At 40.2% G+C, this 27,090-nt stretch overlaps 2 protein-coding genes across 6 annotated transcripts in view; one reads left to right on the top strand and one right to left on the bottom strand.

Moving 5' to 3' along the window:
- Positions 1-1,803, top strand: part of LOC127950908 (dipeptidyl aminopeptidase-like protein 6) — a 177,031-nt gene extending 175,228 nt beyond the window's left edge. For all 3 annotated transcript variants that reach the window (XM_052548323.1, XM_052548322.1, XM_052548324.1), the window contains one exon: positions 310-1,803. In XM_052548323.1, coding sequence (XP_052404283.1) covers positions 310-462 — 153 coding nt within the window. In that variant the 3' untranslated portion in view covers positions 463-1,803. The remainder of the gene's footprint in view (positions 1-309) is intronic.
- Positions 1,804-1,990: 187 nt separating this feature from the next.
- Positions 1,991-27,090, bottom strand: part of LOC127950907 (rho GTPase-activating protein 21) — a 61,965-nt gene continuing 36,865 nt past the window's right edge. The window contains exons 1-20 of one of the 3 annotated variants that reach the window (XM_052548320.1): positions 24,765-25,349; positions 24,101-24,132; positions 22,033-23,626; positions 15,249-15,380; positions 15,020-15,116; positions 14,884-14,920; positions 14,366-14,488; positions 13,925-14,224; positions 12,476-12,537; positions 10,955-11,088; positions 10,732-10,874; positions 10,143-10,301; positions 9,969-10,047; positions 9,544-9,617; positions 9,314-9,403; positions 8,752-8,877; positions 8,633-8,674; positions 7,660-7,765; positions 5,131-5,162; positions 1,991-5,001 (exon numbers count right to left, since the gene is read on the bottom strand). In XM_052548320.1, coding sequence (XP_052404280.1) covers positions 3,460-5,001; positions 5,131-5,162; positions 7,660-7,765; positions 8,633-8,674; positions 8,752-8,877; positions 9,314-9,403; positions 9,544-9,617; positions 9,969-10,047; positions 10,143-10,301; positions 10,732-10,874; positions 10,955-11,088; positions 12,476-12,537; positions 13,925-14,224; positions 14,366-14,488; positions 14,884-14,920; positions 15,020-15,116; positions 15,249-15,380; positions 22,033-23,512 — 4,758 coding nt within the window. In that variant the 5' untranslated portion in view covers positions 23,513-23,626; positions 24,101-24,132; positions 24,765-25,349 and the 3' untranslated portion in view covers positions 1,991-3,459. Of the gene's footprint in view, positions 5,002-5,130; positions 5,163-7,659; positions 7,766-8,632; positions 8,675-8,751; positions 8,878-9,313; positions 9,404-9,543; positions 9,618-9,968; positions 10,048-10,142; positions 10,302-10,731; positions 10,875-10,954; positions 11,089-12,475; positions 12,538-13,924; positions 14,225-14,365; positions 14,489-14,883; positions 14,921-15,019; positions 15,117-15,248; positions 15,381-22,032; positions 23,627-24,100; positions 24,133-24,764; positions 25,350-27,090 lie in introns of those variants that run through there. The other 2 variants (XM_052548321.1, XM_052548319.1) reach the window with 2 other exon arrangements.

Below are 27,090 nucleotides of genomic sequence, written 5' to 3'. Positions count from 1 at the left end.
AAAAAACAAACAAACAAAAAACACTCAACACCCTAAAAAGCCTGATAGTAATATGATGAAACACTCATACACTCTTAGAAACATGTTACACTCAGACAACCTAGCAACTTGCAAAAACACTCAGAAACCCTAGCAACCACATGGACAAATGCTAAATACCACTCAGAAATAAGTAGTGGAGTTAAGTTTGATGTGTATGACAGATTTCTTAATAAAACAGGATATTCTCCATCTTTATCTCTCTACACGCAGGTTCAGAATCAGAAATGATTTGTTCTTGACTGAATGAGTGTTTTGTTTGTCTGTCAGATCTACCCAGATGAAAGCCACGTCCTCCACTCGAGAGAGTCGCAGCTACATCTGAGTCAGTCGCTGGTCAACTTCTTTGTGGAGTGTTTCAGACCCCCAGAGATACCGATTGAAGAAAAAGTGGAGCAGGACAATGACGAAGATGATGGTTAGAGTTCGGCTCAGATCCAGCACATGCCAGCTTACAGCACAATATGCAAACTCCTCCCCAACCCCATCACCCCCCCACCCCATCCCCATGGTAGTTCCGATGGCTTCTCTTGAGCCTCTGCATGGACCACGCCCCTAAACTCTGATTGGCTCATGGGATCCAGGAAAAAACTTGGTGATACAAGAACCTGTGGAGGTACACGATGAACCATTTCATACACACAGCACCACACGAGCAGTGCCAGAAAACCAGCTGGACATGCGTAATTCGGTCAGAACTCTTTTGCTTGTGTTCTGTAATTCATGCATTGCTGACAGAAAGCTTTAAGAGATGACAGCACAATATACAGAAGAATGATTAGCCGGAAATAAAAGCTGCAGATTTACACATTAGCATATTTTTTGTCCAGCTGCGTAATGTTCTGAGTTCAAACCAGTTTAGGTCCTTTATATGTGCATAAATGTCCTTGTGAACCCATTCGTTTCTGTCGTCAATGTCATCGTTATATTTCATGTGTCAGTTGAATGTGGCAATTTACATAAAAAAATTGGAGCTGAACAAATGTGCATAAATCATATACATAAAAAACGGACTGGAATTTGTTCTGTGCATTTCATGAGGCTATTTGTTCATCAAATGTGCTACTGTAAAACAGATGCTTTAAAATCAGTCAATTGTTGTATCCATATTTGCGCCCGCATGACGGCACAATGGCATATTGTTCATCTGTGAATCAGCCCATTCTGAGAAGGACAGTCTTATTTATTATTTGAGTGCAGCTGCAAATGTCCATGGATATTCATATAGTCACTGTGCCTTATTGGAGTATACCTGCTAAAGACAGGCAGTCCATGAGGTAGGATGAATCATTTATGGAAAATTTATGGGGGGAAAAAAGAAGTTTAGGAATAAAGTTTTATGTGATCAAAGACAACCATGCCACAATCCTGCCGAGAACATTTTCTTGACCGTCCTGTGTACTAGTTGAGTTGTAAAGTAATCCAGTAGATTAACTGTGAATACAGGACTAGCGTCTTTGGGCAGGTCTGTGTTTTGTTTGGGGTTTTATGTCATATGTGGTTACAAAGGTCTTTCAAGAACGTTTTGCGTAGAATATATTTTCTTGCTCTATAATTTGGCATGGTGGCAAGATGGTTTCTTTTCTTTTAATGTATCTATTTACGTGTTGTTACTTTTGACAGCTTGAATGTTCCTATGTGGTTCCACTGAATTTATTGTTGTAAGTGAAATCCTGTCTTGTAAGCAGAAGCACTGATGTGTAAATTACAACTATTTTGGTCCGTACTTGTGTGTACCTTGTACATAAAGCATTTTGAAATCTATTTTGTTTGTTTCTTCATATACTGCAAGTTTCTATATGGCTGCATTTATGTCGTTCACATTTATTGAACAGGTCGTTAAAACGTTTTGTTTTAGCCATCACAAATATCATGCATGTTCTTGCAAAAGCAGTCTGCCCCCTTGTGGTGCTAATCTGAAATGAATGAGGAAATAATTCAACAGGACTAGTTATTTATCAGACAAAAAGGGTTTATTTTCCAGTGTTTTACAATGTGTGTCCACCACGTGAGCAGACCCAGCATGATACAAACAGTTAGGGAAGCATTGTTCACACACAGGGAGACTGAAGACCCCCAGAGATGATTAGCATGGTCACTTTCACTCTCCCAGGCCCCTTAACCTCACCTCTGTATCGTACACTACTTACAAATAAAGAAACTGATGCAATGAAGATGACCGGAGGAAGAGGAACAGCTAAAACTTGTAATAGATATGTACATTTAAGTTAGTTTCTTTACAGGAATATTTAAAATTCAAGTCTGGTTGAAAGACCAAATGCAAAACAATAATTCATTAATAAAATAGTGTTTAAGACCCCTGGAGGAATGCTCTAGGAATGGAAGAGTCTCAATTTTCCATGAACGAAGGACAGTTTAAAAAACATTACGGTGTGTTTTTTTTTTTTACATCTTAATGTATGTGAGATGTGGCGCCTTCAACAACTCGAGACCAGTATTCTATTTAATATGAGGCACTTTCATGATCCAAAGACACCTGATTTGTTCTTTAACAATTCATTCTTTTCCCATCTATTTTTCCAGCTTTATGCCAGAGACAGTAATCGCATCTCAGTAGTCGTAGAACAACAAACAGCAACATGTACACTGCAGATTGCATCAGCGAAAACTGAATTCCTTTTGTCTTCCATTATTTAAAAAAAAATGTTTACTTTGCCGAGTGTCTGCCATGCACTGCACTTAAAAACAGAAAAACGAAACAGACACCGCTCCAAAGCACAGCACGCGAAGCAGTCCAAACACAGCCAGAATAAACAAAAAGCACGGAAAGGGGAAATATGTACACTTCAAAAATGAAAATGGCAGTTTTTTTAGCATAACAAGCAAAGAAGTTCTTGTTTTGGTTACTGAAGTATCTTATCACAAAACCGGGGACCTCTCTACACTTCCAGCTAAATAAATCTTTTATCAAGGCTCAAGACACTCTAGTCTTCTCAACATCCTATTGACCTACCTGCTCAGCCTATTTCTTGGTTACTTTCCTTTAACTTTCAAGCCATTTGGACTACAACTGCTCCATGATGTGACGTCTCAAATCTAAAATCTATAGTCGCCGGAATTCAAGCTCTCCTAGTTTTCCAGCAATACTGCACTTCGGCCAACATTGAGAGGGCCTCTGTTCACTGTACAACATTGGATCGGTACATAATTTCATTCACAGAAGGAAATATCACAGGATGTTTGAAAAACATTTCTTTCAACTCCCAGAGAAGGCTCAATAGCAAGTTCATATGCACTTTCTCTCAGTCTCACATCACACACGCACTCGCTCACGATTTCGACTCTTGATGCCAACATGGCTTACAAGCATAGCTCAAGTACTTTAAAACATGTCTATACTCAGACACTCAAACTGTGTTCTCATATATAATATACATGAGCGCACACTCACACACACTTTCACAGGTACTGATAGAAACGGGAACGGACCACTTGAGCACCAGAGAGTTTGTGAGGGTGGGCATCTGCAGCCAGGCTTAGACTCTTGCTCTGAGCGGCCGCTACATCTCCATTAAGGAGCTGACCCATGTGGGAGTGCGAGGACCCAGCGGAGAACAGGTCCCGTGATCGGGAAGGGTGCAGGTCTAGTACGTCCTCACTAACTTCGGGGTTGCTGGCTCGGTGTCGCTCTCGAGCGATCCAGTCTCTGATGGAGAAGTCCTGCGAACTACATTTAGGCTTTAAGCGATCCATAGCTGAGAGCTCATTGCTCTCGACTCTTTGCCAGTCCCCAATTACCGACAACTCCGCAAAGTCCCGCTGACCACCCATGGTGTGCCTACGGCGGATGTTGGTTTTCCGTTTACTTCGAGTCTCGGGTGACCTGGTGCGCTCGGAACCCACCCCAAACATGTCATCTGCTGACGTCCTCAGTCGACTCTTTAACCGGTCTGTGATTCTGAGTCGCCACATGGGTTCGGCTCGCTCTGATTCGCTGCGAGAGGAAGAGCTCAGACTGCCGGTGGAGAGGCCTTTGACTGCCTCTGGTGCTCGCGAGAGGCGACTGGACTCCTTGTCACTGCGGTTCCCGTCTGCTGAAGACTCGCTGTCTGTCTTCTGCCGACTCCCTCTCTTGCGTGCCAGGGTGTCACACGCGATGATTAGATGGGAGGGGATTAGGTTGGGTACATCTTGCAAAGGTGTGATGCTGCGCACCGGTTGGTTGCCATCGTCAGTCGGCCCGCTATCTTGGCCACCAGCAAAGACTGATAAATCACTCTCACTGTCAGTCTCCATGGGCCGTCCCTCACTGATGAGCTCGCTTCTTTCATCGTCAGCATCATCCTCGCGGCTTTCGGCGACAGATTGTACCTCCGGACTGAGGGCGATGGACTCCACCCCTGTGTGGAAGGTCATGGAGGAGGTGGTGGAGTAATCTGACGTGATGGAGCAGACCTCAGCTCCTGGGCCCATTCCAGTGCTCTCCATCCAGTGGCCAGGTGTCCTCCTGTGCCTCATCCTGGGTACTGAGGCCTGGGAGCTGGTGCTGTTAAGCGTGCCCAGATCTGAGACACATCCATCATCGTAGTTGGAGGGAGGATCGGACAGGGAACTCTGGCGAGTCATGTGATAACTAGGTTTGGGCGACGTGAAGATCTTGGGTAAAGGACAAGTCTCCTGGGGCAGATGTTCGGAAATGAGCTGCTTGTTTCCAGAGGTTAGTTCAAGGCTGTCTCCTGGGCTTTGCTCATCATCCTCTGTCCTTTCTATTTGGTCATCAAGTCCAACCTCACTCTCAGCATCCTCAGTTTGGTCATCAGCAGGCCAATTTGGATCATTTTGCACTGGAAGATCATTCTTAGAAAAACTAGTGTCCAGATCGTCGTCAGAGCTGCTCGGCTGAGGCTTGTCCTTAGGCTTTTTGCGTTTGCGACTAGCAAAGATGGAAGTACGCAGCAGCTCTCTACTATATTGGTCCTTACCAGATCCCCAGGAACCCTGCTACAGGACCAAGCACATAAAGACAAGTGTAAGTTTACAGCGCACTTGTGATCAATCTCAAAGAATTGGATTCTGAAGCAGGAATAGTCTCCTTTTGTAGATTTTGTAATCATCTCAAAAAGTACTCACCTTTGATTTAGCAGATTCACTGGTGGTTGAATCTGATGGAACAAGGAGAGAAAAAGGTAAGCAGGCTATTTCAAGTGGAATACAACAGGGACAAAGACCCAGAGACAAGGGGAGACTGAAATATAAATATCCTTCATCACAACAGCAGTGGAACAGCACAAACAGTGGAGTCATGTAGAGATCTGAGAGATGAAGGCGACACACATAAGCCATCACACAGAGAGAAATGGAGGAAAGAGAAGTGAGTGATGACAGGAACCCGGCAGTGTGCGGTAAGACAGGAGGCAGCTCATGCACACATTCACACAGATAGACAGCCTGTCCACAGTTAAACCGTCAATCACTGACGAACACACACAGAGCCAGCAGAACATGTCTACAGGCATTCTTTCCCAACTCAGAGACATCACCAAGGCAGGGATGGACATCCAAACAGCTGTTTTTAGGGGTGAGAATTGACGTGAATCTGGTCGGAAACCGAACGCTGCTGCTATTTTTAAATGGCTGAGTGTGCTTGATTCTTCACTTTTGTAAACCTAAATGCATCATAGGATTAATATGCATGCCTGTTAAGTCACTTATTCACAAAAAAAAAACTTGAAAGCATAAATGTTTAATTTTGTTTAGGATGTTAAGTTTTGTGTTTTTTCACCTACTTTGTAATTTTGTAGCTTTACTGTGCTTTTTCTACTGAGGTGGACTACGCGACCTCCACAGTGTGCACTTCCACTGGTTGCCACCACATCCCATCTCTGTCATTTTCATGAGCAGCTAAACGGATCAGTTCTAACCTACGCTAGCGTTCAAGCCTAAAGTATACTTCATCCGTCCACTTTCCGCAACAGCCCGCGCACACTGTCAGTGTGCAGGCAAATTTGTGTATCCATGTACAACAGCACAGTTGTGAAGTGGATATAGAGACAGAACGAGTCCACTGTGCCGAACTCGTCCATCCACAGAAGAGAAACCTACACAAGACACGGCTGTGGGCGAGATGGAGCGGAACGCAGAAAAAGAAGTATACCAGGCCTTCAGGCACACAGCACCTGAAATTACCAGCTGAATGTCCAAACGGTGTTGTCTGAATGTCCTTTTACAGGTAAAATCAGTCACTTGAGGAACCGTGTTTGTGTTTAACGGCATCAGCTTGTCGGTGTAGAACATGGAGATGCAGAATGAATTAAAGCACTGATATGACAAGGGACAACAAGGGTCAGATATGACAGGAGGGCAGAAAGGGGCTAAAGGGGCCAAAGCTACGAGGAGGAAACGAGTCCTTACGACTGGCTTCTTCACCACTCAAAAGCCCCTTTGCTCACTCTCCATCAAAAGATACTAATGCTTTTGAATGGTATGATATTCGTCGGGAGCTTTATGATTTGAGCCGGCTCAGCCCCTCACCACACCCCTTCAGACATCAATGACAGTTACTGTACGCCACAAGACTGGAGGAAATCCTGAAGACCATACCATGCTAGAACTCCTCGCGGTCAGCTTCAGAGACAACGAGAGACAGCAAAGAGGCTTTTCAGACACATTACACCATCACAGCTCTGTATCCTCTCTGTTAATAATAGTCTTATAAGATATGAAACGTGCAACATGACGATGACAAATATCAACTTCTCTGACACTCTTTTTTTGTTTCTTTTGTTTTCTGCTGGGTTTGTCCCGGATTCGCTTTCAATTTATAAGAATCGGGGATTTCTGCAGACTAGGCAGCTACACTGGGGACAACACTCCTCCTTCTTCCTACAGTCCCAGCTGTCCATCACAGACATTACAGAGTCCATCAGTGACATCACCGAGTGATAGACGCCGCCCACTTGGCCTGTGTCAAGATTGGGTAATGTGTGAGCAGTGCTGGACAGGGACAAGGGAGAAGAAAAACACTAGAGACAAGATGGGTCAGACGGGTAAACCTTTGGTGGTTTATCATTGATTTTTCCATTTCTTTTGGGAAAGAACACGCCGGGTTAGCACAAGAGAAGGGTAAGGAGGAAAAAGAACTGAAAGAAAAGGAGGAGTGGAGTCATAACGGAGACTAAAGCATTAGGGGAGGGATGACAATGAGTGAGATTCAAACCAATACAAACCAAAGCAAAAGGAGAACTCTGGAGAAATCAAAGCATTGAAATAAACAAGTCTAAAACAATGGCGGAAGGTAAAGAAAGAACTCAATGGGAAAAGGTTGATTCATAGAGCTTCATATACATAGGAACTATTTTATCCAATTTTCAGACAGCTCATTTAATATGCATGACCAATGCAAAATTGCTAAAATAGTTCACCTTTACATATGCACCTAGACATTTCTGGCAAGCTTGCTTTTGTTTGCTCTAAACACTGAAAGATCTCATGGAAAGCAAGAGCATCTGCTAATCATTCAAAATATATTAAGAGAGTGTGAACATACAGACACGGTAACATCTTAACACACTGAACGTCTCACTTTTGTTAAGTAACACATTCATTCTCCTAAACTCATATCCCTAGCCTGGAACGGTTGGACTATGAACACAAGATTACCTGAGACGTCTCCTGGTGACGGAGCGGTGCGGCCAATGTTGGTCAGCAGATGGTCAATGTTGGGCACCGGCTGAGACTGAACTGTGCTCTCTTGCTCCACGGTGGTCTAACATAAACAATAAGAGAGGTCAAATTCATACGTCATTTACACGAGACACAGTGAACTTTCAGTGCCGTTTTAAGCAGTATATGTATGAGCTTATCATGAGCTTTCTTTTTAAAACACAGTTTGCAAAGATTATGTGAGAGCAGTGGCAGATTCAACCTCCATGCAAACGCTTGGGGCCTTGGTGGGTCTATAATGTCCATAAAGTGACTGAAAAAAACCATGTGCTCTTATTAACCAGCAAACCAGGACTTAAATTCAAGTTTACAGTCTGCTACTGCATGAAAGTGAAGAGCAGAAAACATAGTGAAATCTGTTAGTTTATTAGTTCTTTGTTGGTTTTGTATTCAACTTTTGGAAAGACAAAGCAAGTCTGCATTTAGCAGCATTGGACTTAACTCACAGATCAGTATCCACAGCCATTTAAAGACAAAGCATGGTGAGCACTGTATGCTACGAGTTAAAGCGGCTCACATAAACTCTGTATAAAGATGCATGAAGCTGTATTAAAGTAAGCTTCTAACTTGCCTCACACCCTAGTTTCAGAGATACCTGTAATGCAGCTTTTGTTCTGTAAAAATGAAATAATGCATCAGGTCTGAACTCTCCTTGGGGTCCCGAAAATGATAAATCTGCCCCAGTAAGGGAATAGGAAGTTCCTCAGTGTTATCTGCGACTAAATAGTTCTACACAAGCGAGGTGGACCAGGTGGAAACGAGACAAAAGGGAAAAGATGAGGATGATGTTTCTGACCAGTGTTACCCTGGAGACCCAAGTCTCCATTTCTTGGAGAGTGACAGGATGGTGATGTTTGTTTTGGGCTCAGAAATCCACTCAGAGAAGAATGGCAGGAAGCTACAGACTCACCGTTGGCTCTTCATCTCCATCTTCTGTGAAGAACCAATCATACTGTAGAAGAGCAAAGCAGAACGTTCAGCAGAATTCAGACATCGATTTACACACACATGAAAGGAAAAAGCTCTTACTTGCTGAATGAGAGTCTCAACGATCTTGTAGTGATCAGGCATGTGCGTGACCATGTGCGTCATGTTGTCTTCAGAGGTTCTGACAAGAGTTGGGCCAAACACAATGGCCAGGTTACGTGGCTCCATCTAATTAAATACAAAAAAGATTCAATTAATGGCTTTCATCTCTTTTCTTCTCTATCTGTAATGGAAATGATTGACATCACACAACAAGGATTTGCGCTTCCAGGTTCTTTAGACATGTATTGACTGCAGAAAACACTGCAGTTTTAACGATCGGATTATATTATTTATTTATTTTTCTTTCATGAAAGAGATGATTTACAGTAAAGTAGTAGTATCTACAAAAGAATTTAAAGTATTTCCAGTCATCATTTCTTATAATAGGTTGAACTCACCTAGACAGGGTAAATCAGGGGTGCTCGACCCTGTTCCTGCAGAGTTCCAACCCTGATCAAACACAACTAAACCAACTCATTAGGATCTGATGGAGCACTTGATAAAGGGTTGAACTGAACTCTGCAGGAACAGGGTTGTAAATGAACATTGACAAAGCTCATACCTTGTTTTTCTCACAGTTTTCAGAGACCGTTTTGAGATGTCCCGAGAGGAACTTGAGCGTTTCATAATGATGGTCTGGTAACTCATGAATCTGAGCAGAATAAACAGTACATATGATTTAAACATGTTATCTGTTGAGGATTTTATTGCTGATTTAAAGGATTTTTCTTTCTCCAATCTAGTAAATGCCAGTATTTAGTAAATCTACAGCAGTCTTGGGATAAACCGTACCAGTCTCTTCAGTGTCTTTAACCGCTCAACAGGGTCCTCCATTCGATTGGCATCAATAAAGTTGGAATATTTTTCTATGATCAGAGCAAACAAGCATTATAAGAACATCCCGGAGGTGTATTAATCAGGGTCCCCACGCCAAAAAATGTGCTATAAAATATTACAGCTACACATGCACAAAATCTAAGATTCAATACAAAACTTTATTGTACATTATTTACATTTTAATGTACATTTCATTATTAAATTAAAAAATCTGTCTTTTATATGACCATGTGAGTTATCACCTATGTTGTCCTCTAGGAGGAGTCCTTCCTCCACAAGGGGAGAAAACAGAGCTTAGATACGAGATGGTTTCTATGAGCGACAGCACACAGTATTTTCCATGTTTTTTTGTCTAAAGCCAGATCATCAATGTGTCTCACCATTGGTGAACAGAGGCTCAGGAAGTTTCCTAAAAAAGGACTTCAGCAAACTGCTGATCACATTGAGGTCTCGCCACTTCTGCTGAACAAAATGAAAGCATGAAGATCAGGTCCATCTTTATGGGACAAGCTCACATGTATAACATCACACAACAACACAAGGTGTTGACTCACATCATCCTGGACATCAATGTCTGTCATGCCTTTAGTGTCTAGTTCCTCCTGCATGCTCGAGATGGCAGCGTTGTTTCCAGGGACTCTGTAAATGCCTGTGTACTCCAACCCTCTCTCCTCCACCAGCTTACAACACACCTCCACAATCAAAGGCACAAACTGTAACAGAAAGTAAGTGTTATTTTTAATATCATATAATCTCATAAATCTAAAAAAGCAGGTCATTTTTCACAAATTTGCATTAAGAAAATAGAATCTATTTTTTGAACCCTTCGCATTATGACATGAATTTTATTATTTACATGAATTTCATTATCTGATTTACTTCTCTGTAATGTAATATATATATATATATATATATATAAAAACATTATACTAAATATCTAAATGTAAAACATTAAGACACATTCAGAGGGAAATATACTAATAATGTCACAATCCAAAAATCCATAAAGGCTTAAAGTTTCTTCATGCAAAACCTGATTTAATTTCTTTCCCCTTTGCTCGTGGAGTGACATGTTTTACTTGAGTTTCACCCATAAATGGTCTAATTTGCACTAGTGCATTTGTAATCTCTTGCATTTCTTACTCTGTTGGTTTGCGCAGGAGGGCAATTATCCAGTCGCACCCCAAACGTGACGCCAGCGGTGGGCCTCTTATCTTGAGACTTCTTCTTCAGTCCTGGAATTCCTCTCCTCCAAGCGGCTTTATCTCTCGGAGGACTGGAGTCATCTGAGACACATATCGCTGACATTAACATCTCACAGTGAATACGATGGGTTTCAGTGTTATTTCATAAAGCCGTGTGCTACCTTTACTCCTCTCCTGTTCATTCCTGGGCAAGTAGAGGCTCTGACTCTTACTGCTGCCGCCCAGCAGAGTGTGTCTAATGCTGAGAGACTGTCGGGAGGTTTTGGGTGACGGCTCCGTCTTACTGCTGGGTGCACTGTAACAACACACATATTACTGAACACTGAACACAAGGCAATCTTACACAGCTCAACAATATATGCAAGGAAAGAAAAAGGGAATGTTAAAAAGACATCAAAAGCTAGTGAGCTGTGCACCAGGGCAATATTTTTAGTCATCACAGGAAGGCTTTCAACACAAAACATGTGCTTGCTGCAGAATCAACTGGGACTGCACAATTTTTTGGGGGGGATTTAGTGTAATTTTTCAAATAAAAAGCTCCAGATTAGCCAAAAATAGTTTAAAAACAATAATATGGGCAAAAAAAAATAACACGGTCAATACTATTAATTATTATTATTACTACTTCTACTAAATAAAAATTAAACCATAATTATAACTAATTTCATTAAAGTAGAATAGAATAGAAACTCAATTCAAAGTCAAAAATAAAAATATATATTTTGCAGTTAAACTGTAAAATTACAACACTATTACAAAGCTTTTTTTTTCTTTGACAGAAAACCCACAGAGATTCCTTAACGCATCTCTTTTGTTGAAAACAGCTGATTTGTAAGAGGTTTTTATTACAGCTTTGGGAAGATGGTTGGCACTTGTTTCATCTCCTATAGGGGTGTAATGGTACACTAAAGAGTCAAGTTTACTACATACTTTGGATTTTAAGTCACTGTTTGGTGTGTTTTCTCAGTACAGCAGATGGAAAAAGAAAAACATTTTCTTTTTTAACACTGAACAAACTATGGCTCTGTTTTCAAATAAAAAAGTCTGTCATTACTTCTACAAATCTCATACTGCTCATACCGTTTATGGTGCTGCTGTAAATGGGGAAAGAGAGGTGAAGTGCTTCTTTCAGGTGTAAAATAGTTTTGCAAAAAGTATAGTATATATAGAATTACTGCACATCTCATGTTTAGGGAAACTTGGATCTTGTGGATTTCCCACAGCAGCTTCCTGTGTCTTCTGTTAGTATTCTAATTTATCTGAAGTGTCAAAGTATATCGGTATACATTTAGTTTTTTTTATATATAATTTGAAAAAGACACATATTAGTACACATACTATTTCCAAATGCAAGTAATAATCGACACAAACTCTGAGCTGATGCAGAGAATTTACTGTGAACAGAGTTGCTGCAAGATACTAATAGCACCAGATCATTAGCTGCTCGCATACAAGAGTCATGCTACACTCCGGATATACATACTGCATGTATTTATTCATTTAAAAGCTTTGCAATTTGATAATTGTGCTAAGCCATACTGTAATTTTGTGTGTGGCTGTGCCTGTTGTTTGGTGTTCAGTGTGAGTGACAGAGCGCTTCATTTCAGTGAGGCAGCTCACTAGGATTTGGAACAGGGCCTTCATGTAGACAAACTTGCTGGTCTCTCTGACATGATCTTTACCTCATTGATATATATTCCTTGAGCTTTCTGTTGATCAAATCAGTGCTGGTTACGGCAGCATTCTGAAAACACAAGACAAAGAATCATTAACATTGTGGAATCATGTAAAGCTGAGAGTACAGCAACATTAATCTGATTGCGTGTTAAAGGAAACCAGTTCCTCTGGCAAACACAGGAGAAGAACATTAACAAAAAGCCTACCCATAATCCTCACACCTTCAGTAAACAATGTCACCTCGACACTGATTTCAGCAGATGGCAAAGCGCTGTTGTGTTAGCAGTAAGCTGGTTTTCACATGGTTTCTTTTCAGGACAAAGTTATGCAATACTGTGATGCTTGTGCATTCATCTCTGAGAAACAAACACGGCTCACCGACTTCACATGATGATATTAATCTACAATGATTTCCTGCTCATATTAGATTTCTATGAGGTTGTTCACATGACATTTTAAACGTGTAATCAGACACGGTTTAGAAAGGAGTCAAGGATTGAGAGGTTATCCTGTCATCCTCTGTTGGTAGATGCTGTAACTACACCATTATGTTGTAAAAAGCAACTTTCTTAATTTATGGTGTTTACAAATTAGCGGTGTATTCAAATAGTACAAATTGCAAGCAAGATATAGATCTCAAACACATTACTGTATACAGCAGATGCTTTATCAGAGCCTTATTTTTAGAACACACATAAAAGCATAAAATCGATTTTTCCTTTGATGTCACAGCAGGATAGGCCAATTGGCCACCAGCCATTCCAGCTTTGTCCTGTTGTCATTTCCATGCAGTTACAGTAATTAGTCACATGATGATTGGTTCAGAATTGGTGTGCCCATTAACAAGATGCCAAATACTCTTTAACTGTTTTTGCATCCAATTCATCCAATCTTGGCATGTCCAACAGAAGGAAACAAACATGCAGCCAAGACAAGTTTTGATTCACATCTGTTGACTTTATATATATATATATATATATATATAGGTGTCACTGCATTAATGACTTCAATTCTGAACTATACTTGCATTTTGATACTTAACGCATGTGTACAGCTGAATGCAGAGGATACTTCATTTGATAGTGTGCAAACATGTGCACTATAAATGTGCACTACAATTATATCTTTCCAGAAGTTATGACTGATAAACTTTCTTTTTATTCGTTAAAATACAGTTATCTATAAACCCCCTCACACAAGCGCTTTCCAAATCAGACATCAATGTGACATCTATTACTGCCTAGTAGTCTATTTTTCACCTCATCCATTTCTTCTGACTGAGAAACACCAGACCTGTGTTTGCACCTTGTGGACAAACTAATTAATTAAAAAAAAGTGTAAGCTGAGCATACAGGGCATACAGAAGTAGATCTGGCTTTGCATGCGTACTATGCTGAAAATGAAACTTACATCACACCACTGTATAAATACTTTAGCTGTCAAAGTCAACAAACCTCCTCATCCAGGTTGCTGTTTTCTTGAATGACTCTTATCCAGGACAGCATGTCTTCTCGGCCCTCTGCCTGAAACAGATACTCACAGTCTGAGGTCGTTAGCCGCAGGACATTCTTACGCTTTGTGTCGCTGTAAGAGATGTCAATCAAGCAGGCCTTGATGCTGATTGAAAGAGGTTCCTCCTCCAGTTGAGAGTTGACGTGAGAAAGCCCCTCCTTTTTGTCTTTATAGAGGAAGAGGGAGTGTCCACGCAACACTGCATACATCTGTTTCCACGGCCGCATACCGCCTCCTACTCGCTGCAAACAGAAAAACATATGTAAAAGGTCATGATCAGTGATCTACAACAATTACAGTAAAACTACCAACATTCAGTTCAATGTGGTCTTGAATGAAATGGGAAATGATTAGTGAAAGAGACTGAGAGCACATTTTCCCACCTTGCCCTTCTCAGTGTTGAGCTGTCGGAAATGCAGCCAACCCTCTTTAGTGGAGTCACTGAAGATCTCAGTGGAGGAGTCTCTTCTGGAGCTGGAGTCATCAGACTTATGACCATCCAATGCCTATAAGAGCAGAAAAAACATCACATTTTGGTCTGTAGCCTTGGATAATTGGTAATCATTTACTCTCTGTTCCAAAACCTTTTGGAACCTCGCAAATGACTGATGTGGAGATCTCCACAGTGCATTGACTAGTCACCCAAACATCAGATGGCATGCCTACAGACTGCCCACAATCATTTGCTTAAACTGTTGCACCATTATTATTGGTTGACAATTTGGGTGCAATTTTGTCCAAACACTTCTATAGGATTGCCTTTAAATTTGACTAAAAGAAAGTCTTAAAATGCTCCAAACACAGGCATCTCACAAGGTTTTGGAACAGTTGCCATTATTAAGTTGACCACTCTGGCTTAAAGAAAGCTGCTCTTTATGAGGGAGATTTTTGCATGTCTCACCTTCTTGAAAACCCTTAGACTCGGTTTGCTGGATCGTCTGTGGAAATGAATGATTATGTTAGGCCAAACAACCACTCACATTGACAGTATTAGGAATCTCCAACATTAAGATGCATCACTTTTTAAAGACACTTACCCACGGCCTTCCTCCCGATAGTTGTCCAGGCCCTCGTCATATGATTTTGAGCGCTCTGTTTTGGTTCCCGATTCTAGAATGGCATTTCTGAGAGACTCTGCATGCATGTAGACAAAAATACAACATTGGCAACAAGCTCAACAAAATGCTCGCTGATCCATTCATGTGGTGCTCTCAGATGGCAATAATTGTACAAAAAAAAAAAAGAACTCTGTACAGACACGCTTACCTTGGTCATGAGACATCTGCCGGCGCATGAGGGGGCTGGGGCTGTCAGAGATTACAGCCTGAGCTCCAGAGATCACAGCCGACGCGGGAATTTGGCTGCCAACATGGTCTACACTAGGGCTGGCTGGCTCGTCTGTAATGGTAACGGTAACAGAGCGGTAAACGTGAATAATGCAACTCTCTCTGGCACGTGAGTTCATACGTGTGTACACAGAGGCTCACAGAGCAACAGAAAAATAAAAAAATGTGTTCTTTCTACTATGCTGTACATATTCATATCCCCATCATATATGTCTTGATATTAGGGCTGGGATAATACACTTATAGGCTTTTGTACATTGTATATTTCAGTAAGCTGAATGGTTTCTTTCAATATAGCCTACCTTCTAATTAGGGATGTCAACGATTAATCGATGATCGATTAATTGTCATTAAGAGATGAAATTTATTAAAGCTATCGATGGTCGATTAAGACATTTCATTTTGGGCTGCGTGCGGCTCATGTGTAAAACACGCGTGAGCGGTTATGAGGGACGGTGACAGTATATAAATGCATTTATAATAGTTTATTCATAATGTACAAATTAAGCTTTTAATGTGATTCATATTGTGCGCTTTGCACACGCTGTGGGACACAGGACAGGCTATTCATTCCTACTTGTTTATTCATTCCCACGACTTACTAATTTGTGGCCACAGTCCACGTTTCATTAATTTTGTTCCTTAACCCCTGATTTAACTAAAATGAGGAAACAAATTAATAAATCAAACTAATTCTAAATTCATATGGACTGAAGTCTTTCACTTCCCGCCCCACACGTTTACCAAAGTAAAAGATGCGAAAACAGTGATTAAACGTGAATGACACACACTTGTCATGAACAAGAAAATTGACATCTCTACTTCTAATGTTAATTTTTGCTTATTTCGTACTGTAATAAGCAGTAAAGAGAAAAAGGATTTGAGATAATATGAATCTGAAAATATATATTATTATAGATATATTATATATAATGTATATATTATAGAAAGTTAATAGATTTTCCCACCCCTACTTGACATATTGGATAAAATATTATATTACATTTTAAAATGACAGAAATCATATTAGTTTCACAACAAAATTACAATTAAGCAACAAAGGGTGAACTTTAAAACCTTTTGATTTAATTGGATGTCAGCATTTGTTATAAGAAAGCTGGCAAATAATTTAGAAATGTTTCTGCTGCTTTTTCTTTCTTTTAACTTGTGTTTTAAGTGTCTAAGGCTGACTAACTTTTGTCTTGTACACTAAAAGTGTGGGATTCACATTCACTTCTCCCATTTGAACTTTGATACTGTTGATACTAACAGAATGTAAATAAAGTAAAAGAAAGAATAAAGCAGAGTATTCAACTTTCTTTAGAAACCATAACATACCATAGACAACAGCTTTTATTTTGCATTAAAAATGTGCATATGCAAGCAAGAAATCTATATAACCGTTTTCTAGGAATGAGGACAGTTTTATTTATCTTATAATTTGACATGTCCTGTTTTCGAGAGCGCTGAAAACTTTTTGAGCTTCTCTGTAGGTCTTAGCCAAAAAAGTCTGGAGTACAAAGCTGTTCTGGGCTGCCAGAGGGCTGGAGCAGCTAAAATTAAAGCAACTGTCCTAGTTCCTGCATCCTCCAGCGTCTCAAAGAGGGCCAAGGGGAAGGTGTGCAAAACCCTCTTTGGGCCTAGCTAAGGAGCTCTAGCATAGCCTACAGATCGCCTCGCTCCAAGACACGAGAATATTAATGCTATCAGTGCTAACCTAGCTTTATTTTACAGGATAAAAGACTGGGTTTTGCTGCAAGGCATAAGTAGCAACCATCCTCTACTCAACTCATTTCAGCAGATACTTTTCTTCAAAGCAACTTACAATGGACAATCTGAGGTTTGGAACAAGTAGTTAATAAGCTGGACTGCTAAAACAAACTAAGCAATGTTAGTTATTGGTTTGGACTGCAAATTATATAATCAAAATGGAATTACAAACAACCAAATTGATTCCCAATGTTAACTGATGTCAATGAGACAAAAATAAAGCATACTACTGCAATTAGGGCATCACGTACAAATAGCTTAAATATACCTAATATCTTTTACAGCTAAAAACATGTACCTGAACAAATTTCTACCGCTAATGTTTACTGCATACATGTGTCCAACCATGCATTTCTATCAAACACATTATTTATACAATGTTACAACACAGTAGCGCTACTGCAAACAGGAGAAAGTAAACAGCATATATATTTTCTGTCGGCGCGTTATTTTTAGCGGACTTTGCATTTCCCGGATGAGCAGTGGTCGAGCCGAACGCACATTCATAGAGCGGAATATTGAGCGGAGCGTCAAACCGCGCCGTGACGAGGAGAGTGAAACGCTGAACACTCCTGGGTGGGGAGTGCCATATATATTATTCTTATTATTATATGTAGCCTTTCTTATTTGCTCGCATTGTCGGCCGTTTTTCTCTTTGATAATTTTCAGGATGCTGAAAATTCAGTGCATCCCTACAAACATCCCTTTCTTGTTTACAAATCCGCCATACATCCGATTTAAACACAGAAGGGGCTTTCCTGATAACTTTCTGTGATGCGGTCATCTTTATTTTACTAACTTACTGCATGTTGTAGGTGACCCAGCTGACCTCACCAGAAAAAAAAAAACTCACCACCACCATCTAGTGAATTTTCAAGAAATTGATTTTATTATTCTACTAAATAGTATACTAAAATATCAAAACTTGGCATCCGTGTATCAATACAGTACTGCCACAAAACATATGTTACTATACTGCATCAATTTTCCCCTCCAACCCTAGAGTAAAGGTACTTTAGCAAAGGAAAACCAGTCTCCTCTTGGCTTATTTCGAAATCCTCCAACATTTTTCTTTACAAATCCTTGTTTGTACTTCTAAAAAATCTCTCTGCTGCTTTTCCGTGTGCCTCACTTCTGAGCGTCGCATGTGCAAAAATGACTGAATACATCATAACCCCGGCATTGGTTTGTTTAAAACTGTGAGCGAAAGATGGATTAAAGTGATTATTAGGTTTTGAATATGTATATTTTTCTTACAAAAATGCATCGATTTACAAGGCCTTTGCTCACCCTCAGAGCCGCGTGAGACACTTTTTTTAATTGATACGCCTTTCATTAAACTTCTCAAGGACTGATGCAGTAAAACACTTTCTGAGTGGCATCAAAAAGCTTGAATGATCAAAAACTATTTTTAAAATTACTCTTAATGGATTCGCCTTGAAGAAAGTCATATACACCTAGGATAACTTCAGGGTGAGTAATTTATGGCTTTATTTTCCTTTTTGGGTGAACTAACCCTTTAAGAGTAATAATAAATGATTATTCTACTGACAAATTTTTAGACTGTAACACAACTTCACAATATGAAATTAACTAATTTTGAATTCTACAGCTAAAAATATAAAATGTGTGGAAATGGATTAAAAGTTTGAAAAAAAATTCAAACCATCAAACGTGTTTGCAGGACCTTAAAAAAAAGTCTAATTAAAAATATTTTAATATTCATATGGGTATTTTCTATTAGAATTATTTTTAAATTGCATGCATGCATACCATGCATCCATACCACGATTCATAGCTATAGGTAATGATCAATAATGTACAGTCAGCAAGTCAATGAAATCAAACTTTTATAATGAAAATTATTAGTGAAACCTTGTAAATTCACATTACACCAAAGGTTTTTTTTTTTTTTTTCACACAATGACCTTAGGGTAAATTATCCCCACTTATTACATTATTATTATTATTATTATTATTATTATTATAAACATACAATAAATATAAACATAAAAAAATAAACAGTGACCTTCGGGATTTTTTTTTTTTTTTTTAGGTAGGTTTAACAGTTTTTAGGTACAGAAATTGAATAAAGTAATGAAATGTAAAACAGAATATTTGACTATAAATGAAGGATAAATCTTTATTAAAGTTCCAAAAGCTATCCAATCAAGAGCAGTGAGTGATTTCTTTGTTGTTGCTGTTTGATTAATATTAAGAAAGTGCTGTCACCTTAAGAGAATGCAGTGATCCAGTGAACTGATACAGTACTTTCAGCTGGCTATGTCTGCTGTAGGATTAGAGCTGCAACTAACGATTATTTTTTTCTGTCAACTAATCTATCGATTATTTTTTAGATTAGTCGACTACTCGATTATTTTTATTAAAATAAATTATTAATCTAATGTTTTTTTTTTTTTATTAGCTAATTAATCCTTTGGATAACTTTACAAAAAATTATAAGTACAGCTTCTAATATTTCAACCTTTATTCATTTTTTTTCCCAAAAAAGTTTTTACAGTGTACAAAAATAAAGAGGCAAAAACAATTATTTTACTATGGTAAATGAGTTAACAATAGCGTTTATAATTAAACCACAGTAGCCACAAATTTACAGTTGTCTGAGATGTCTTGAAATGTTCTTTAGCATCACAAACCATAAAATGTAGTCAGGGTTCTGTTATGGTTTATTTTCATAATAGGTAAACACGTTACAAGTTAACACGATCACATCTACTTGATTAAACAGCTGCACGATGTACCGCCGAGAGTCATGTCTTGAATCCAGAGATCTGGAGCTAGTTCGGTGTAGATCGGTAACTCGGTGGTTTGTGACTCTTGTCTCGTGGCACGCCGTCTTTTAACGCATGTTCGAAACCCGCGCCAACACAGACTTACTTTTTTTTTTTTTTTTTTTTGTTTATCCTACTTACTTCAGCCGCTACGGGTGATCATACCAATAACTTTTAATCTTTACAAGAATATCAGAATCATGCATTGAGCCAGTCGTTCCATCACATCTGCAGCGGAGACCTGAGCCAGGAAGTTGGTCACAGATAACACGGTAACCAGTTAAACCGTAACAACGGAGAGCGCCAGAATGTTTTCTTCTAAAGTGCTGCCGTCGTGCACCATATCGGTTTTGCAAATGGAACAAAGGACCATTTTATTTGGCCTCTGTTTAAAGTATTCCAAATACTTTTGATAACCGTGGTCTCTGTTTTTGTGATAGAATGCAACTTTCTCCATTCCCAGGAGCAGAAGTCGCTATTACGCAAAATGTAAACACTGTGACGCGTCGGCGCATTTCACGCACGTCAACATATTTTTGTAGTTGACGTAATCAATGACGACGATGCATCGTTGCAGCACTATGTAGGATACTTACCAAGAAAGGCATTTTGACAATTTTTGAGTGAATTTGTCCCTTTTTAACAATACTTTAGAGAGAGCTTAAAACAAGACACGGTATCCTTCTGAGACAGGTTTGCATGCTTCGGATGAGCACATGCACAAATCTTCTCACTGTGGGGCATCCTCTGGCTCTTAAATGTTTAAACTGGCAAAGCTAAAATGAGTTTAGTTTAAACGCAGATATCAAAGTGTGCTGTTCAGGTCTCACCTGTGTGCACGCGCCTCAGCACCCTCACACATAAATGACTGCTCATATTCCAGCATACATCATTCACATTGAACAAGAGTGAATGGTTTGTCCATGGTGGTGTTGTTTTTTTCCCCTCTCATCACTGTTGTTGTAATGTACTGGGAAGCCAGAATTCACATCCATCAACAGAAACATACATTAGCCAAACCCTGTTTGGTTTATGTTTTATTTATAGAAAACCATTTTACAGATGCGTTGTCAGATTTAAGTTGAACTGCAGTCCTAGCTGATCCGTGTAGAGAACTGTATGGTTAGATTTCTTTTCTGCAAATCGTTCCACCCCTAATATCTATATACATATATTAATCAACAAGCACCCCATCTGAGAGGGTTTTTAGTGCCATTGGGAACATAGTTTTAGAACACAGAGCCTCTTGAATCAGAGACAGTAGATAAACTTGTGTTTTAAGCTAAAAACTTTTTTTTTTTAAATACTTATCTCAGTTTAATTATTTCCCCCAGTTTCACAGTGTAAATTGCAGGCACTAAAAAAAGACAATGCACTTTCTTTACTTGATTTGCACTACTTCAGGTTACATATACATGTGCTCATTTACTAACAAGCAGTAAGTGATCACTTGATCTAGAGGTATTTTTATTATTTAAATGCAAACATATCAAGATATATATTTAATATCATAAAAATTTTGACAATATCGAGATACATTTTTTTAATATATCGCCCAGCCCTACTCCAAATGTGTAAACGGTATAAAAATTAAGCAACAAACCTGTTACAAAGTATACCTAATATCTGAAGGCTAGTGTACAAAACACCAAAGCATCAAAGACAAAATGTGACAGAGCACAGCTAGGCTATAACTCAATAATCCAGACCAATCTTCAGGCATTAGAGTATGAGAGAATGCCACCTCCTCGATGAAAAACACCATGACTCACACACAGTCACTCTCCTTCAGTCACTCCCAAACAGCCACACACAGGCCTAGATTTGCACCTTTTGCATACATCAACTCTACTCTTCAAGCTTTGAAAGTTTGATAGAACTGATGATACAAGGTAGAATTTGGCCATGATAACCCTCTGTCTGCACACATGGGGTCGGGATTTGAAATTGTGATCAGTTTGAAATTGCATAAGGTACTAGAGCATTATTAATACAGAAAATAGCCCAAATCGCACAATACATTACCATTATTGTCTACATATAAGCAATTTTTGTTCAAAAATATAACTCTAAAACAATCCCTACTGCTGGCTCAAGCTTGTTGCCGGTTAGCGTTGCTATGGATACATAAAGTGCACTTACCGATGAAGGGAATGGTGTCAAGTGATTCGTCCAGATTACTTGAGCAGAAGGAGGAGTCAAGCCGTTCCCCAAGTCTCTGCATTTGCATCTCCCGGCGGGCATCATTGGGCAACCAGCAGATACCACCCCCTTTCGGCTCAGATCCGTCCGTGTCATTCACCGCAAGTATGTAAGAGGGATGGCGGAGAGGTTGTGGGGTCCCCTTCCCCGTTGAGGGCTTCTCCCGGAGGACTACACCCTCAACAGGACTGGACCCATTTACCGTTGGACCCTTGACATCCCGTGGGTGTGTCCTATGAGCTGATGCCCCAGACTGCGGCCTCTGCGGAGGCAGTGCGGAATAAGATGCTGACCTATATCCGACTGGATTTTCCTTTCCAGTTTCTGGGCTCTGCATGGTTTCAGCCCTAGTTCTCGACTGGTTCAATGATGAATTAGAAATACGAATTCCAACAATAGCTCCGCTTTGGTCTTTGGAAGGAGGCTCTTTGGCCTGGTTTACTCCATTGCGAGGTCGCTCTGAAAAACCAGTGGTGGGTGGGATGTCCATTCTGGAGCTGTGCGTATTGGAGCCAGCAACACCCCTGACGCTCATACCATACCCTGTCGAAGGACGATAAAGGGCCGCCCGAGGTGGGAGAGACTGTCTACTAGGACGACTCCTCTGGTCTACTCTGCCATACAGCTGCCTATCCGCAGCGGCCCATGGTGCAGGAGAAACTAGGTCACTATGCTCCACATAGTCTGATGAATGAACTGGTGAATTCCGCATAAGCCCGTCAGAGGATACACTACGAGGAGGCCAGTCCCTGGCATGGGCTGCTCTCTCCGCCCCACTCATCCTATCCTGCGAAGCGCTGCGTGGCGGAAGCACAGAAGAGCCCTGGTAAGCCCGGTCATGAGACGTGCTTCTGCGGCGTAACTTATTGCCCCACCCGGGTTGGGGTCCGAAGTGGGGGCCACCGTGTACACTTTGGGATGCAGCTCGCAGGCTGTCTAAACGCTCTTGAATAGTCCGACTGTATGTGTGAAGACCTTTATTATCGATATATTCCCGGTACGTCTGGTAAGTCCGCCAGTCAATGTTCTGGTGGGTAGCAGGGGAGGTAATGGAGGAAGCAGGGGCATAGTGTGTAGGTGGAATGGCATAAGGATCACCATGGTAACCTGAAGGGAACATGTCAGCTTTGCGAGGGTGGGGGTACAGCGGACGACCACCAGACACCGTACCAGGCCTGGCTCTGATCAGCATTGGATCTGGGCCTACTAGACCATAGTCACCCCGATGAACAGGAACCAAACGGCCCATGTGAACATGAGGGGGTACCACCACGGTCCGAACACTTTCATTGCACACACACACTGCAGTCTGTGTCTTTGGAATGGGTGGTGGAGGGGAGGGAGGTACTGGTATCTCCACACGGTATCCTAGATCAGATGGTACAACCCCCGGGGCTGATGTCTCAGTGGCCTGGGCCATCCCCGGGGGCTTACAGTCTACTCGAGGGTAACATACAGGGGGTGGCTCCGGGATATGGTGGGCATTTCCACTGTATGCATCATGACCCTTAAGGTAGGCATCTTGGGAATAGGCCTGTGGAAGAAATAATCAGGTAAAGTGAAATAGTACTCACAGTATCAGAAAAAAAAAAAAATGAAATTCATTATTATTTCTACTAATAGTTCTCCCAGTGTGGGAGGACAGCACTACATTTGCATGTGGGAGTTTGAGGTCAGAAGTGTGAGCCGTACTCTGGTGCGCCAAGTGCTGGAGAATTCTATAATATTCATAACAATATCCAAAGCGGACAGCTCAAAACAGAAATGCACCTACGGTCATTAACTTGACTTCCAAACTACAGGGCTGCAAACTTCTAATTACCATTTCTGTTGTGTATGACTGTAAAAAACAGCTGTGATTTGATCTCAGCTGGAAGCAAACAGGAAATTCCTTCCCTTTAAATTTTATTATGGTGCTGGAAAATAAACCTCTAAAGGAAGCACTAGGCAGCCCAAAATAAACACGATAAACAGCAATTCAGAGTAACAAGAAAGTGATGTCACCCACCGTACGGGTCACCACACGTGACCGAAGCGACACTGAAACCAGAGGTGAACAATGGCCTTGATTAGAAACGGCACTGAATCTGACCTCCGTAATCATTTCTAAATCCACAGTTTAAGGTAAACAACTAATGCAACACTTCTGTTGGAGAATGTCAGATTTAAAACAAACACCAGATTCCATATTATTTGTCTTCCTCCGTCTTTTAAAATATGACAGCAAGTCATGTAAAGTGGACTTTCAACCCATCATACAGAGTTGCATTCCTTTTGCATAACTATACAAAACAAATCTGATATGAGTAGTAGGGAACTTCGCTCCTCCTTTCATGAAATGCCACAGATGGTTTGTTTCATAGGCCAAAGTTCATCATAGGAAAGAGAGAAATGAGGAAAAAGGGGCGAGGCTCAGTAAATATGACCGCTGGATATAGCTGAGAACTACCCACACAGCTAAATCAAACAGGTCACACAATATATCTGCTACTGCGATCGAGACATTTAACACTCTACGTGATACTACGCTTCAAATAACATCATGACAAGCATCTGAAAATGACAAGGAACAGAAAATCAACAACCAACTGGAATACAGTGGTGTGCATGACATTTATAAATAATAAAAAAAAACACCACAATCTACATGTATGCATTGTTCATCTGCTTACCAGACTAGTGATTTCCTGTGAAAACTGCAGCCATTACATCACAAACCCACGAAGGACAAACAGAGAGAATGGGAGGGAAAGCAAAAGAGCAGCGTATGTTAAAGACGGCCAAAACCAAAAGAATCAAGTCCATTTACTGACAACCACTATTACAGTAAATATCTCTGCACAGAACACCAAAAATGCACAGGAGCTGCAATGTTGCCAGTGAAGAGGGACCGTGGGAAGGTGGAGAGAAGCAGTGGGAAGACTGTCACGTTAGCGATGCCACCTGCTTGTCCTCGTCGCTCTCAATCGAGGAGGGGGCTGAGGTGCCTGCCGCCTGCCTCGCGTAGTAGCGATCGGCTCTTCATCTCTCCCCTCTCCATCCATCTGTGGGCAGATTACTCCGTGATCACACGCACACACGCTCCCACCCTCCCTGCCAGCTAATGCATCCACTCGTTCGCTCCCTCCCTCATTCTCACTGTAGAGCTGTAACCATTCACATGTCGGAGGCAGATGCTTAATTATACATTCGGCTCAGATGGTACAGCTTCCCCTCTCTTCCCTGCTTTCTCTTTCGCCTCTTCCAGAGAGACGATCCACAACATAGAGCAGTCAGCTGACTCCAGCTGATCTAATCTCGTCTTTCCTGCCTTTTCCTGTCTCTCCTGCCCTCACAGAAATCCTTAAAATACTGCCCACGGTAGCATCCTTCTCGCCTCTTCAGAATCAACTCTGCTACTGTGACTAATGTCACCAGAGACCTCAGATTGATTAGTTCTCCAACCATCCTTGCTACACTGCTGCATGCAAGAATAAAACACCATCACGGCAACGGCTGGAAATATAATGGGGTGGTAATGGGGAGAGATGAGGAAAATATATGTCAAATACATGTTCGGGTCATATTTCACTGCAAAATCGAACTAAAGAAATTATATTTTGCTTAAAGAAAGCAGCCTATTTTAGGACAATTAAAGATTAGCTTTTGACATTTTCATCACAATCACCCTTAATCTCAACCTTTGATCTGTTCATATTGTATTGCAGTTATATGAACATTTTTAGAAACACTGAGTTTGGGATTTACATTATTTTATATATAAATAAATAAAAACTTTAGTAGTAAATAGTATGGTTGAATTAAAATCCAGCAATAATTTTTGTCTTTCAAAAAGATGTTAATTGGCTTACTTAATAGGCTTAAGTTACAATGTAAAATACTGATAAACAGTGCTTTTAAATGTATGCAGTTGAGTGCTTTTTTTGGGGGGGGTCCTTATGTCTGTCACTCGTAAGTAAAAAAAATAATTTATAAATTAATTATTAAATTGGACAGATATTAAACTAAAGCGCTCGTCATATAGGTGTATGAAGAAAACAATGCAGTATTTAAAGTTATTTGTCGCTGATGTGTAGAATAGTATGTTAACAGTAAGCAGGTGTTTTAATGAGCTTGTGTGAACAGCACGTGGTACATTTCCCAGAAAAATCTATACAGAAATTTTACAGTTATTTCCCAAGTTAAATATATAAGAGCAGCTAGTGGCTTTAACTCCTCACATATGGCATTTTAACTGGACAACTAAAAGCCATTTATTTCACAAGTGCAATATTCTTTTATTTTATACTCAATAAGCAATTAACAAACTCTTGAATGTTATAATGAGAACATCTTATTTCAAATGAGTTTTTTTCTTTAGTAATCTAGATAAACACGGTTATTCCACCACAGTCGGCACATGAAACAGCAGAGGTGCTTTGAGAATTGCCTTTGCCTGCTGCCAGAGAGTTCAAACGATGGTTACAACAGTAAATGGCATGCATTAAAAGTTAATCTAAAGGGCAAGCAAATGAGTGCAGGACTCCATGTGCGCACTGAGCTGAGTGAAACTGTGGACAGAATAAGAACGCACTGAACAGACATAAAATAAAACAGAGAAACACAATGTTTGGCGATTATTCACACAAAATATTTATAACAAGAGTCAGTGATCCGAAGGAACCTGGATGAGTCCTATGTTTCCATTCTGTTCCACTGAACACAGCCAGGAACAAAATGCATTTTAACCACAAGAAAAGGGGTGTTAAAAGTGTAATTAAATATGTTTAAAGGGATCATTCATCTAAAAATGTTTTATTTATAAAAATTCTACCATCATTTACAAACTTGTAAAAAAACTAAAAATCTTTCAAGAATCTTTGAGAGACTCTTTTGACATCATTAAAATATATATCACGGTTCTACTCTTAACTATTAAGAAGCCTTCGTGCTAACAAAAAAAAAAGAACTTAAATATATTAATTAACAATTTAATTAAATATAATTAAAAATATATTA

Source organism: Carassius gibelio, chromosome B2 (assembly GCF_023724105.1).
Source record: "Carassius gibelio isolate Cgi1373 ecotype wild population from Czech Republic chromosome B2, carGib1.2-hapl.c, whole genome shotgun sequence".
NCBI lineage: Eukaryota > Metazoa > Chordata > Actinopteri > Cypriniformes > Cyprinidae > Carassius > Carassius gibelio.
Note: the sequence above shows the minus strand (reverse complement) of the source record. Positions and strands in the feature narration are given on the sequence as shown.